We start from the raw sequence: 15210 nt of genomic DNA, 5'->3' as shown, positions 1-15210 counted from the left end.
GAGGGAGGCAAAGAAGAAGCAGACTCCCCACTGAGCAGGGAGCCCAATGTGGGGCTTGATCCCAGGACCCCAAGATCATGACCTAAGTTGAAGGCAGACGTCTAACTAAGTGAGCCACCCAGGTGCCCCAGCTTATGAAAATTTTTAAGAAGGGTTGGAGGAGCAGGCACTAGAATAATCTTCTGGTTAACAATTTTACGCAGATCCTAGAACCACTCCTTTGTCACAATAGGAAAAGCTGCTGCAACTGGTACAGAAATCAAGGAATTAGGAAAGTTTTACTGCTGCATTTGACTAAAGAGCCATGCTACTTTCAACCTAATCAAAAGCTGTCTATATTAGTGTAGAAGCTACTAAATCAGGGATCTTCACAACAGCTGCTGACTGCGAAGTTATGCCAACTCTACCATAATCTAGGTCAGTAAAAAGGATAACCCACATCTCTCCATTGTTCTCCTAGGTGAGGTCCAAATTATTATTTCATATGAATATGTCTGAAATCTAAGAAAGCTTCTTAAAACTAGATATAATGGAGTTTGCAAATATAGTTGTTACCCTTCTAGTTTCTGCATCTAGAATAAGATAGGAAGGGGTTCAAACAAACACAATCCATAGTATCTTCTATACTGGAAACAACAATAATTATTTAAAACTGGCCATCTTTCCTTTGTACTATTAGTAAGAGCCTATAAACAAAAATGGGGAAAAATCATTTATAATAGTGACAGAATATTTTTATACTTATGGGTATATTTAAGAATGGCACAGGACCCCCCATAATGATAATCTGTGAAATTTTATTCAGGGTTAGAAACAAGGTTTGAACAAATTCAAAGATACATTCTTATTGTGACAGCATTCTTACTTGGATGACTTAATATCATTAAAAGCATATTATCCCCAAACTGGTTTCTAAATTTGATACCATTTGAGTTGTGATCCCCAAATTCTTTCTTTGAAGTTGAAAAAAGGATACCGAGGCTCATGTAGTAGAACTGAGAAGGAATGATAGTGGTGGTGGTGGTGGTGGGGAAGATATTGAAGGAGACTTATCTTGTCAAATATCCACATAATAGTTTAATAAAAAGACGTCAATGGGACATCGTTAAAATTAAAAACCCATTAATATATCCCAGCTTTAATGTGTCTCAATTGTTATTTTAGTTCAGTTAGAAAGAATGAGTCATTTATTTTTTAATTTTTTATTTTTTCAGTGTTCCAAGATTCATTGGTTATGCACCACACCCAGTGTTCCATGCAGTATGTGCCCTCCTTAATACCCACTACTAGGCTCACCCAACCCCCTACCCGCTCCCATCCAAAACCCTCAGTGTTTCTCAGAGTCCACAGTCTCTCATGGTTCATCTCCCCCTCTGATTTCACCCAACTCACTTCTCCTCTCCAATTTCCAATGTCCTCCATGCTATTCCTTATGCTCCACAAGTAAGTGAAAATATATGATAATTGACTCTCTCCACTTGACTTATTTCACTCAGCATAATCTCCTCCAGTCCTGTCCATATTGGTACAAAAGTTGAGTATTCATCCTTTCTGATGGAGGCATAATCTCCTCTAGTCCCATCCATGTTGGTACAAAAGTTGAGTATTCATCCTTTCTGATGGAGTATTCATCCTTTCTGATGGAAGCATAATATTCATCCTTTCTGATGGCTCACATCAATACCCAAAAATTGGGTATTCCATTGTATATATGAACCATATCTTCTTTGTCCATTTGTCCGTTGAAGGGCATCTTGGCTCTTTCCACAGTTTGGCTATTGTGGACATTGCTGCTATGAACATTGGGGTACAGATGGCCCTACTTTTCACTACATCTATATCTTTGGGGGTAAATACCCAGTGGTGCAATTGCTGGGTAATAGGGAAGCTTAATTTTTAATTATCTTATGGAATCTCCACACTGTTTTCCAAAGTGGCTACACCAACTTGCATTCCCACCAACAGTGTAAGAGGGTTCCCCTTTCTCCACATCCTCTCCAACACTTGTTGTTTATTGTCTTGTTAATTTTGGCCATTCTAATTGGTGTAAGGTGGTATCTCAGTGTGGTTTTGATTTGAATCTCCCTAATGGCTAATGATGAACATTTGTTCATGCGTCTGTTAGCCATTTGTATGTCTTCTTCAGAGAAGTGTCTGTTCATGTTTTCTGCCCATTTTTTTTTAATTTTTAATTTTTATTTATTATTTTTAAATTTAAACTTTATTTTATTTTTTCAGTGCTCCAAGATTCATTGTTTATGCATCACACCCAGTGCTCCATGCAGTATGTGCCCTCCTTAAATACACACCACCAGGCTTACCCAAACCCCACTCCCTCCCCTCCCCTGCAGTCCTGTAGATGTGGATACAAAAATTGGGTATTCATCCTTTCTGATGGAGGCATAATATCCCATTGTATATATGGACCATATCTTCTGCCCATTTTTTGATGTGGATTATCTATTTTTTTAGTGTTGAGTTTGAGGAGTTCTTATAGATCTTGGATATCAGCCCTTTGTCTGTAGTGTCATTTGCGAATATCTTCTCTCATTCCGTGAACTGCCTCTTTGTTTTGTTGACTGTTTCCTTTGCTGTGCAGAAATTGAAGACACAAAAAGATGGAAAAGCATTCCATGCTCATGGATCGGAAGAATAAACATTGTTAAAATGTCTATACTGCCTAGAATAATCTATACTTTCAATGCTATCCCGATCAAAAGTCCACTGGCATTTTTCAAAGTGCTCGAACAAACAATCCTAAATTTTTTAAAGACCTTTTATTTATTTATTTGACAGAGAGAGATCACAAGTAGGCAGAGAGGCAGGCAGAGGCAGGTGGAATATTTAACTATGGAATAAGGAGATCTGATTTGTCTCAAAATGATCCTAGTGTCTGTTGGATGGACCTTGGATGATGAAGGAGCACAAGTAAGAGCAGGAAGACTTAGTGAGGAGGTCCTTGAGGTCATCTAATCAAGAAAGTACGGTGGCTTGTATAAAGGTGACAGCAGCAGAGATGGAAGGTGGTGGACAAACTGGTAAAAACAGAGCTGACAAATTCTACTCAATCTCCTCACCCTCCTGTCAATGATTCTACACTTGGGGAGAAGCTTATGAGTAGATTACTCTCTGGGCAACCCATCTTCCCCTGTCCTGCTTTTCTGGCCTCATGAGGCCTATGATCTCCCATCTTCCACTCTCATTTAAATAAAGGAAGTGCCATGCACAGGGGAATAGGATCTGCAGAGAACGCCATTAGTGATGGAAGCCATAAGAATTATTCCCTAAGATAATTTTTTTTAATTTTACTTTTTTCAGTGTTCCAAGATTCATTGTTTATGCACCACACCCAGTGCTCCATGCAATATGTGCCCTCCCCAGTACCCACAACCAGGCTCATCCAACACTCCATCCTCCTCCCCTCCAAAACCCTCAGTTTGTTTCTCAGAGTCCAGCCTCTCATGGTGCTGGGAAAATTGGACAGCTATATACAGAATAATGAAACTTGACCATTCTCTAACACCATACATAAAGATAAACTCAAAGTGGATAAAAGACCTCAACATGAGGCAGGAATCTATCAAAATCCTAGAGGAGAACATAGGCAGTAACCTCTTCAACATTGGCCACAGCAACTTCTTTCAAGACATGTCTCCAAAGGCAAAGAAAAAAAAGCAAAAACTTTTGGGACTTCATCAAGATCAAAAGCTTCTTCACAGCAAAGAATGAGTCATTAATGTTTTTGTCACAAGTCGTTATCCATCATAACTTAATGAAAATGGACATCTATTTCACACCAAGTACAAACATGAATTCCAAATGATTACAGACTTAAATGTAAAAAGTTAAAAATTAAAGGCTAATAAGAACATCTAGGAAACTTTTTTTTTAAATCATTTTTTTAAATTTATTTTCAGCATAACAGTATTCATTGTTTTTGTACCACACCCAGTGCTCCATGCAGTCTGTGTCCTCTCTAATACCCACCACCTGCATCTAGGAAACTTTTTAAAATCAAAGCTGAGGTAGATCTTTACCTAGATAGGTAAATAGACTTAATGTTTAAAGAAAATAAATTATGTATGAATACATAAAAACAAAAACTTTGGCTTGACAAAATATACCATAAAAAGAGACAAGAGCACATAATAGAGCTGAAAAGACACTTGTTGCATAGAATACAAATGGTTAACATACCTGAAATGTAAAGTGCTCTAAAACATTAATAAAAACAGCAAACAAGCCAAAAGTAAAATGGGCTATGGATATGATCTTCACAAAACAACAAATGCAAATAGTCAACTAATATGTGAAAAGACATTAATATTGCCTACTAGTCAAAAGAATACAAACTGAAAGGGCATCTGGGTGGCTCAGTTGTTAAGCATCTGCCTTCAGCTCAGGTCATGATCCCGGCATCCTGGGTTCAAGCCCTGCATTTGGCTTCCTGCTCGGCCGGAAGTCTGCTTCTTCATCTCCCACTTCCCCTGCTTGTGTTTCCTCTATCTCTGTGTCTCTCTGTGTCAAATAAATAAAATCTTAAAAAAAAAAGAATACAAACTGAAATAAAAATATCATTATATAATAAACTATAACATATTGCAGGCTCAGTAGGGGTTAAAGGGCACTCTTACTCTGCTGGTGGAAATGTAAAGTATACCTGGTAAACAATTTGACAACATAAATTAGAATTAGAAATATGTATACACTTTACAATTCTATTTCTGGGAATCAATTCTAGATAAATAAAAACACTAAATTTCATGTTATGTACTGAGAAATGTTTATTGTAGCATTTTTTGTAGTGGTTAAAAAAATTGAAACAAAGTTGCTTCCATATTTTAGCTAAGCAAAATATGTCAGAATGAGAAAGACAAATACCATATGATTTCACTCATATGTGGTCTAAAAACAAAACAAATGCCAAACTGTGGAAAGAACCAAGATGCCCTTCAACGGACGAATGAATAAAGAAGATATGGTCCATATATACAGTGGAGTATTATGCCTCCATCAGAAAGGATGAATACCCAACCTTTGTATCAACATGGACAGGTCTGGAAGAGATTATGCTGAGTGAAATAAGTCAAGCAGAGAGAGTCCATTATCATATGGTTTCACTTGTGGAACATAAGGAATAGCATAGAGGACATTGGGAATTGGAGGGAAGTGAGTTGCAGGAACTTGGAGGGGGAGACGAACCATGAGAGACTGTGGAATCTGAGAAAAAAACAGGGTTTTGGAAGGGAGGGGTTTTGGAGGGGAACCCCAAAAGGGGTTGGGTGAGCCTGGTGGTGGGTATTATGGAGGGCACGTATTGCATGGAGCACTGGGTGTGGTTCATAAACAATGAATGCTGTTACACTGAAAAGAAATAAAATAAAATAAAGTGGAAAAAAAACAAATGAATAAGCAAATAAGCAAAAAGCAAAATCTGACCTGTAAATACAAAGAATTGATTGCTGGAAGGAAGATGGGTCAGGGGATGGGCAAAATGGGTGAAGGGGAGTGGGAGATACAGGCTTCCAGCTATGAAAGGAATAAATCCAGGAATAAAAGACACAGCATAAGGAATATGATATTGTAGTAGTGTTGTATTATGACAGATGGTAGCTACACGTGTGGTAAGCCTAACATAAGATATAAAAGTTGAATCACTACGTTGTAAACCTGAAACTAATGTAACATTGTATGTCAACTATACTCATATAAACACTCTTTTTTAAATGGAAGCAAAGTGAATCCATATGTAGGGAAATGGCTTGAGAATTTAGGACACATTCACAAGATGGGATTTAATGCTGACACACAAAAAAATGAATTGGAGCTATGCCATTTGACATGTAATAAGTTTTATAACTTATTAATGAAAGAAAAGAAAATGTGTATTATATTATATATAGTTTTTAAACAGAGATGGAAAATCTTCTATATATGTACATATATGACAGAATATGTGTGCAGAAACTCGAACATGAATATATAAGCCAAAGAAAGCTAAGAAAGATAAATACTTTGTGGTTAACATGGGTTACCTTGAGTGGAGAATAAGTAGGAGAAGATGTTGAAGGGTAGCAACTCCTCCTGCCCCCCAAAATCACCAGGAAATAGACTGTATGATAGGATCCCATTCAGGTATTTATATAAAATGATGTCTGGATAAATTAATATATGTAAAAATTATTTTTAAAACACTACACAGAGATGAACCATGAGAGACTATGGACTCTGAAAAACAATCTTGAGGGTTTTGAAGGGGTCGGGGGTTGGAAGTTGAGCCAGCCTGGTGGTGGGTATTGTGGAGGGCAGGTATTGCATGGAATGCTGGGTGTGGTGCATAAACAATGAATACTAGTACACTGAAAAGTAATTAAAAAAATAAAAAATTTTTTAAAAAGTACACAGAAATTAAATATACACGCTTCAGTTAAGAGAAATATATACTCCTAGAAAAATTCCCTAGATTATTTGAGATAAAATTCATCCATTACTATTATTTCTTTTATGTGTAATTCTTTCCTTCTTTGGTTCTGATTTTAGCTTTCAGGCCATGTTAATTTGAATTCTAGGCTTCAACAGAGCATCATAGAAGAATATAAGATAGGAGGAGTTACTAGCTTTCTTTTTTTTTTTTTAATTTTTATTGTGTTAATGTCAGTCACCATACAATATGTCATTAGTTTTTGATGCAGTGTTCCATGATTTATTGTTTATGCATAACACCCAGTGCTCCATGTAGTATGTACCCTCCTTAATACCTACCACCAGGCTTACCCATTCCCCCACGCCCTTCTCCTCTAAAACCCTGTTTGTTTCTTGGAGTCCACAGTCTCTCATGGTTCATTTCCCTCTCTGATTTCCCCCCTTTGCTTTTCCTTTCCTTCTCCTAATGTCCTCCATGTCATTCCTTATGTTCCCCAAGTAAGTGAAAGCATATGATAAACTAGCTTTCTTCCATTAGGGAGATAGCATGCTAAGCAAGGTAGACATTGTAGCTTTAGAGGGATTGGAGGTTCATTTTTTCTAGGTCCTCCAAATTCTCCATGATGTCATTATTTCAATTATTCAGATGATACAGTTCCCTGATAAACATCTAATTCTCCTATAAGCCTATAAGCAACCTGTTGTGATAGTAAATTCATGGAATCAGTCTGAGTTATTTTGTATAGACTCTACTTTGTGTCTATAAAATGAAAGATATCCTTTCAGGATAGGAAAAGAAAGGCCCTGAAGTTCATTCTGTACCTGAAGGTCAAAAATCAAGAAATGAAATAATTATCTTGACAATAGAAGACCTGTAGTCTTGGCATTCCTCTTTCTCTTGGACTTGCTTAATTTTAGCATTTTCTCCTTACTCAGAGGCTTAGCACAATGTCCACTGTTTCAGGCAATCATGGGTCTTAAGGGTGGCAATTATATATCATGAGCAGAAAAAAAATGAAAAGACAATTCACTTCATTGTACACATCTTAGCACAATAACTAACTCTACATATCTTTACTTCCCTGAGAGGAGTTGTTTACAAATCAATCTCCAGTTCCAATTTCAAAACTAATTTTCTTTCTTTGAAAGCAACAGAAACTGCCTGTGGATAACCTGACTAAAGGCAGAAAAGGAAGTTTTGGTGGGGGAGAAAGGATGACTCATAAAACAGAAGAGGAAGGGTAGCATACTAAATACTTTGTTTTCTCAAATCTTAACCAAATAACTAATTCTAAACACTTTGCATTTCACTAATTCAGTTGACTTAATTTCACCTTTGATACCTGTATCAGTTACCATTCTTTGATTGTAAACAACTGCATCTGATAGTAAATAATTTTAAGAAGGATCCATGAGCTTTGTAGACTTAATGGAGAGGGCAGTCAGTGACTAAGAGTATGGACTTTGTTCAAACTGCATGGGTTAAACTCCAGCTCCACCATTTCCTTGCTGTGAGTCACTGGACAGGCAAACGTCTTCATTTCCTCACCAGTAAAGGAAAATTAACAATAAACCTATCTCATACCTGTTGAGATGATTAAGTAGGGTAACAAAAGTAAGGTACTGTATTAGTTTTCTATTGCCCTATAACAATTACCACAAATTTAGTGACTTAAAATGGCAGAAATATATTATCTCAGAGATCTTTATATCAGAATCTGGATGGGCTCAACTGATTCCACTGTTCTGGATCACACAAGACCCAATCAAGCCAGCAGGCCTTACCTGAAGGATCTGGAGAAGACATCATTCAGATTTTTGGCAGAAGTCAATTCTATGAATTCCACAAAATGAGGTTCATGTTTCTGTGCTGGCTCTTGGCTGGGAGGTGCTCTAAGTTTCTAGAGGCCACACAATCTCCAGCTCATGGACCTTATCCGTGATTAAAGTAACAATGGCAGGTTGAGTTCTTATGCTTATATTATCTTTGACCTTCCCTTCTGGCTTGTTGTTCCTGACTACAGCTGGAGAATTTTCCCTGCTTTTAAGGATTCATGTGATTAGACTGAACCCACCTGGATAATCCAGGATACTCTCCCTATTTTAAGGTCCATAATTTTATACATCTGCTCAATCCCTAATGCCATATAACATATTCATAGTTTCCAGGGATTTAGGAGGAGCTCTTTGGGGGGCCAGCCTGTCTATCACAGGAATTTATTAGCACACTTCTTGACATGAGTTAAAAAATGTAACAAATGGGGCGCCTGGGTGGCTCAGTGGGTTAAGCCTCTGCCTTCAGCTCAGGTCATGATCTCAGGGTCCTGGGATCGAGCCCCGCATTGGGCTCTCTGCTCAGCAGGGACCCTGCCTCCACCTCTCTCTCTGCCTGCCTCTCTGCCTACTTGTGATCTCTGTCTGTCAAATAAATAAATAAAATCTTAAAAAAAAAAAGAAATGTAACAAATTGGCTATTGTTACAAGAGTTACTATAACTATATATATATATATAATACTATATTGTAACTATATATATAAAACAATTGTTACTATATTTTTACTATATTAATATGACCTCAGGAAGGACAACTGCTAGGGGAGCCGGATTTCATGGTGTCTTTAGGCATTACACTCAGATTGACTCTGTTCTAAACGCTGTCTTTTCTTGTTGTTTATTCCTGCTAAGTACTTGAATTTCCTAGAGTAAGATTCTGAATAACCTCACTCGGGTCTTGGTTTTAATTCTTACCTCAGCGCACTGTTAGGAGAAAGGGACGGAAAAGTTAGCCTATCCTAGACTACAGGATCACCCCGTTTTACAGATAAGTATTTGAAAAAACTAGTTTTCCTAAGGATTTAGATGTAATTATTTGAAGAAGTGTGAAGGAGTAATGAGGAGCCAATAGCAACAGATGTCCACATAGACATGAAAAATAAATTAACATTTTTATAAAATGATCCCCTAAAAAAGAAGGCTATCTGATTCATTTCTCCTTTTCTGAACAAGAATGTACACTAATCATCCTGAGATATTAGTTTTCTGTCCTCTTCATAAGCATCTTCAAGGAAATAAATGCCACCATGTTCTCTGTAGCATCTAACATCATGGACAACCAAGAAACTCTCCTTGAAGTCCATTATTTGATCATGTAGCATAGTGGTTCAGTTCCCTTTAGTCATGACTTGGGGTCTATTACATGAAAGAATGAAAATATTTTCTGAACATTCTTCCCAATGCTGTCTTCACCTCCTTGTTCTGCAGGCTATAAATGAGGGGATTTAGCATGGGAGTCACCACACTGTACTCTAAGGAGAATATCATCTCCAGAGAGGAACCTGAGGTTGGCAAGAGGTAGCTGAGGAAACCTGAGCTATAGAACAAGGTCACAGTAGTGAGGTGGGAGGAGCAGGTGGAGAAGGCCTTGCCTCTGCCTGAGGTAGAGCTAATGCTCAGGATGGTGGAGACAATTCGGACATAGGAGGAAAAAATCATAATGAAGGTTCCAAAGAAATGTAGGACAGAGGAGCAGAGCAGGAGTTTGAAGTTGGTGGACGTATCAGAGCAAGACAGAAGGAAGAGAGAAGACAGCTCACAGCTGAAGTAAGGAATAGTCTGGTCCTCACAGTAGTCTAAATTGGCAGCCAAGAGGATATTGATGAGAGCATCAGCAAAGGCCAGGCCCCAGGAACCCCACACCATCCCAACACAGAGCTGGTTGCTCATCACCTGGCCATAGAGCAGAGGGGAGGTGATGGCTACATAGCGGTCATAGGCCATCACAGCCAGCAGACAGGCCTCAGTACCTCCGGTGGCAAACACAAAGAAGGCCTGAGCCAGACAGCTCTCTACAAAGATGGTTTTGCTTTCAGAAAGTAGATTCTCCAGCATCTTGGGGACTGTGACAGATGAGTGGCAGAGGTCCAGGAAGGAGAGCTGTCTCAAAAAGAAGTACATGGGCATGTGGAGGTGGGAATCAGCCCTAATCACCAGCAGCATCAAGAAATTTCCCATCAGAGTGAAGAGATAAATCAGAAGGAATAGCATGAAGAGTATGTCCTGAATTTTGGGGTCAGTAGATAGTCCAAGGAGAATGAACTCATTGATAGCACTGTAGTTTTTCATTGCCATATAGAGAAGTATTCTCTCTGGAAAACAAGAAGGTCCACCAAAAGTCGTTCAGTGCCTCTCAGTACCCCACCACCTTGATTTTATCCTACATGAATATCTTTTCACTACTGTCTCCCAATCCACATTTGGTTATTTAAAAGGTAATTTCTTGGTCATCATCTTGTCATTGATATTTTAAATAAGGCAAGATCCTATTTTGATTATAATCTTTTTTTGGAGCCATAATACTTTTATGTAGTTTAGAGTGATACATTTGAAAAGAAGTTTCCTGATATAAGAAGAAGGTAGGGAAGAAAATTTCAGGAGTGAATTACTTGAGAAGTTGAGGTAGGATTAAGTCTAGATTAAAAGGACTTAGGTAGGAGCAGAGATACTTTGTCTAGTCTATGTCTAGGAGAGATGGTCAAGAGTACAAGAAGTGAGTTTCCATTTGACTGTTTCTATTTGTTTTCGATAAAGTGTAAATGAGATTATTTGTTGTGCTTATGTATGTGTATAAGCATGACTATATCTACACAATAAATTATAAAGGTATTGATAGTGATAAAAGTATGCACATAATCATGGGCATAGGGGCCAAGATTATAGGATAGGAGGACAATAAGACATCAAGGAATAGAAACTGGATGTGGAATTGGATTGTTCTGGATTTTTCTAATTTTAAATGTCCTTCATTTTATTTAATGGTTTCATATTGTAATTTAATTTTAACATACATTCACAAAATAATAATAAAGTTTTAAAAATTGGTAGCCTAGATCATGATACCCAATGATGTTTTAGGTGGGCTTCTGTGGGCAATGTTATGACTACAATGGGTCATGAGAAGATCTTCCTACTTAATAGGACAATGCTTTGATTGGATCACCATGCTAACCCTAAAAATCACATATCCAGGAATATATGTAGTCACCACTCCTGTCTAGTCCATTATTGCAGGTTTTAAGGCCCCCACATGGTTCTCTAAACTCTCACTTTATACTTTGAAACTTGTGCATATATCCACATACTGGCCTGTTATTTTATTTTAAATTTTATTTTATTTTTTCAGTGTTTCAAGATTTATTGTTTATGTACCACACCCAGTGCTCCATGCAGTATGTGCCCTCCTTCGTACCCACCACCAGGCTCACCTAACTCCCTACCCCCCTCCCCTCCAAAACTCTGTTTGTTTCTCAGAGTCCACAGTCTCTCATGATTCATCTCCCCCTCTGATTTCCCCTAATTCACTTTTCCTTTCCTTCTCCTAATGTCCTCCGTGTTATTCCTTATGCTCCACAAGTAAGTGAAACCATATGATAACTGACTCTCTCTGCTTGCCTTATTTCACTCAGCATAATATCCTCCAGTCTCATTCATGTTGATTCAAAAGTTGGGTATTCATCCTTTCTGATGAAAGCATAATATATATGGGCCATATCTCCTTTATCAATTCATCTGTTGAAGGTCACCTTGGCTCTTTCCACAGTTTGGTGACCGCGGCCATTGCTGCTATGAACATTGGGGTACAGATGGCCCTTCTTTTCACTACATCTGTATCTTTATCTTAGACATCACCTGAGTCTCAATATAACTGTTCAGTATTCTTGCCTCAAACTGGAGGTGCTTTCTGGCCCTTGCTATTATAATTCAACACTACTTCATTTACTCCATCAGTGAAGACTGAGGGAACTATCCTGTTGTTGATTCACTAACTGAACAGTTAAGCATCCCAGCCCATGTAAGAGACAAAACCTAATTATCTGAACTCGCATTTAATAGTACAATGTTTTGTGGCAACAATACTTTCAGATCCAGTAAGTAATAAAATTTTTCAGCTTGTGAAGTCAATATTAAGAATACTGTTCTAGTATTCTTAAGGGAGAGGTAGAAAATCATATATTGGAAGTTAACATTTATGATGGATTCAACACTAGCAATGTAAAATAATAAATTGTGGGCAATTACTTAGGGTCAGAACATGGAGATAATCTTGTAAATTCTTCCTCTTTCACTCTTTTTATATAGCAATATTATCCTTGGGGCTGTCAATGCTCAACCTGAGATCACCCCATCACCCCCAGAGCAAAACAAGAGAACCCAAGTAAGGGTTCACAGTAAGCAGGAGTGAGACTTGTGTTGTATTGTGTTGTATGTTGTACATACAAAATAAAATTCCCTTTCTCTTGGCTACTAACAAACATAGTCCAACTAACTAGATCCAGAGATTCCATGAACTGCAGGGAGAATCCAAACCTTGGATCAAGGCAATACCTTGTAAAGAAACAACCACTGTGATAAAAGTCAATGCTAGGGGTTTGATTTCCCAGTAAGCTTCTCCTTTAACATAATTTAGAAGTTCTCAGAACAATCTTTTAAAAATAAAATTATGGATGTTAGTAAGATGGAGGAATAAGAGGTCCCAGCCCTTATTCCCTTAAAGAAACACCAATTGAACAACCATCCATGGATGAAAATACCTTTATGAAAGATCTGGAATCCCCGTGACAGATTACAGCATCCTGATACAACACAGAAATGAGAAAGACACATTTGAAAGGGTAAAAAATAACTTTACCTGTGTCAAACTTCTCAAAACTCAGCACAGAGAATGACAAAAAAAGATATCCTTGACCCACAAGTTCTCCCATGGGACAAGAGAGAGCAAGCATACCCACAGATCCCAGCCCCTGATTTACCTGCCCACATACCCAGCAAAAGGCACAAGGCCAACCCACATACTCCCATCAGCCAGCCTGCTCAAGGTCTCCATCAACCAACCTACCCAGAATCCCTGGCCTGGCTGACAGTGAAGGAGTTTCCTTGCGAACGCTTCTCTTGAAGAAATATATATTTCTTGTCACAAATATTCTTGTCACATTATTCACAGTAGCCAAGACATGGTAAGAGTCCATCACAGATTAATGGATAAAGAAAATGTCATATATACATTTAATAGAATATTATTCAGCCTTAAAAAAGGAAATCCTGTCATTTGCAAAAACATGGATGAACTTGGAGGATTATATGCTAAGTGAAATAAATCAGATGCAGGAGGAAAAATACTATAGGATAACACTTATATGAGGAGTCTAAAATAGTCAAACTCATAGAAGCAGAGAGTAGAATATGGCTACCAGGGATTAAGAGTAGGACAAAATAGGGAGGTATTAGTCAAAGGGTTCAAAATCGGTTATATGAGTAAGTTCTGAGATCTACCATATGCCATGGTGACAATAATTAGTAATACTGTATTATATATTTAAAAAGTGGCTAACATGATATATCTTCAATGTTCTTATCACACACAACAAGTCACAATAATAAAGAGAATGGGAGAAGACTTTTGGAGATGATAGATATATTTATGGCATAGATTGTAATGGTGATCTCATCAATGTAAACATCTTCAAACTCAGCAAGTATATACATTAAATATGTTCAGCTTTTTGTCAATGTCATCTCAATAAGGTGCTTTAAAATTTATATTAAAACTTCCATTTTTTATTGTGGTTCATTCCTGAAACATGACCATTACTGATTTATTTTTTAGTCTCTATTTAAAAATGTAAAGTAAACAGCTCTGGGAATGTAATAGAATAGATTTGTTTCTACATATTAACACCATTATGTGGAGGAAGTTAGTTAGTTAGTTAGCTCTTGCCCAAACTAAAAGTTCCCTGAGAAGTGTTAATTTCAGAGTCAGACAAAAGGTACCAAGCATAATAAATAGCTCATGTGGGTTATTCAGAATGTGATAATGAAAAACATGAACAAATGAGTGAATGAATGAGTGAGATACTGCTTGAAAGAAAAAGAAAAGAAAGAAAGAAGAAAGAAAGAAAAGGAAAGGAAAGAAAAGAAGTAAGGAAAGAGACAAGCCAGTCTATGTAACTAAGATATAAGCTTCTAAATGGTATTAGTTGAAGCCCCTTACTTTATAAGGGGCACTTGGCATTGGGGGGAAAATATAAAATACAAATATAAATAAACATATGCAAATATATAAATATATAATATTTACATATAAATATATCAAATATATATATAAATAAAATATAAAATAAGAAGTGCCAAAGATAACCTTCTATATGTGTCCTGGTTTTGCTTTATGTTCCACTCCTTGACTCATGAGATACCTCATATGCTCTGGGGTAGGTTAAGGGAGGTCTTTGGTCTGGTTTCATTTCACAAAACTTTACTAAACAAACCTGGAAATCAATAGTATTATTACATAAATTAGACTTCAGTAAAATTTCCCAAGGATTTACATACAAATTACAATAATTCCTATTAAGCAATTGATTGACAAGATTTTAAACTTCTTCTCCACATGAGTGAGGACTAGCTGTATACAGCGCACAGTAACTAAGATCACCTTCTGGAGTTTCCAGTTCCAGCTTACCAGTAAGAGCTCCAAATGACAAAGCTTAGTACCTCATATCTGTGGTAACTTATAACAGCCACATTTGTCCTAGAACATGGACAACATGGTGAGGCACCAAAAGAATGACGCTGTAACAATTCCTTAGAAGTGAAATACTATCTTGGAGGGCAAAGAAGCAGTAACTACATTTCAAAAGGCTTCAAATTCCATCTGTTAAAACACAAACTCAGGATTGGATATTTATTGAATTACGGTTATTTATCGCAGGTCTGTCAGTGGGATTGTGATTATG

General features: G+C 37.4%; 1 protein-coding gene across 1 annotated transcript; it reads right to left on the bottom strand.

The window, feature by feature from the left end:
- Positions 1 to 9616: 9616 nt before the first annotated feature.
- On the bottom strand, positions 9617 to 10552 carry LOC116878766 (olfactory receptor 8S1-like). Its single transcript, XM_032876516.1, has one exon. The coding sequence runs from the start codon at positions 10550 to 10552 to the stop codon at positions 9617 to 9619; it is 936 nt and encodes a 311-aa protein (XP_032732407.1).
- Between the last annotated feature and the right edge of the window lie 4658 nt (positions 10553 to 15210).

This window comes from Lontra canadensis, unplaced genomic scaffold (genome assembly GCF_010015895.1).
Source record: "Lontra canadensis isolate GAN:19392208 unplaced genomic scaffold, GSC_riverotter_1.0 scaffold59, whole genome shotgun sequence".
In the NCBI taxonomy this organism is placed as follows: Eukaryota; Metazoa; Chordata; class Mammalia; order Carnivora; family Mustelidae; genus Lontra; species Lontra canadensis.
The sequence above is the reverse complement of the archived record's forward strand: the minus strand, read 5'-3'. Positions and strand labels throughout refer to the sequence as shown.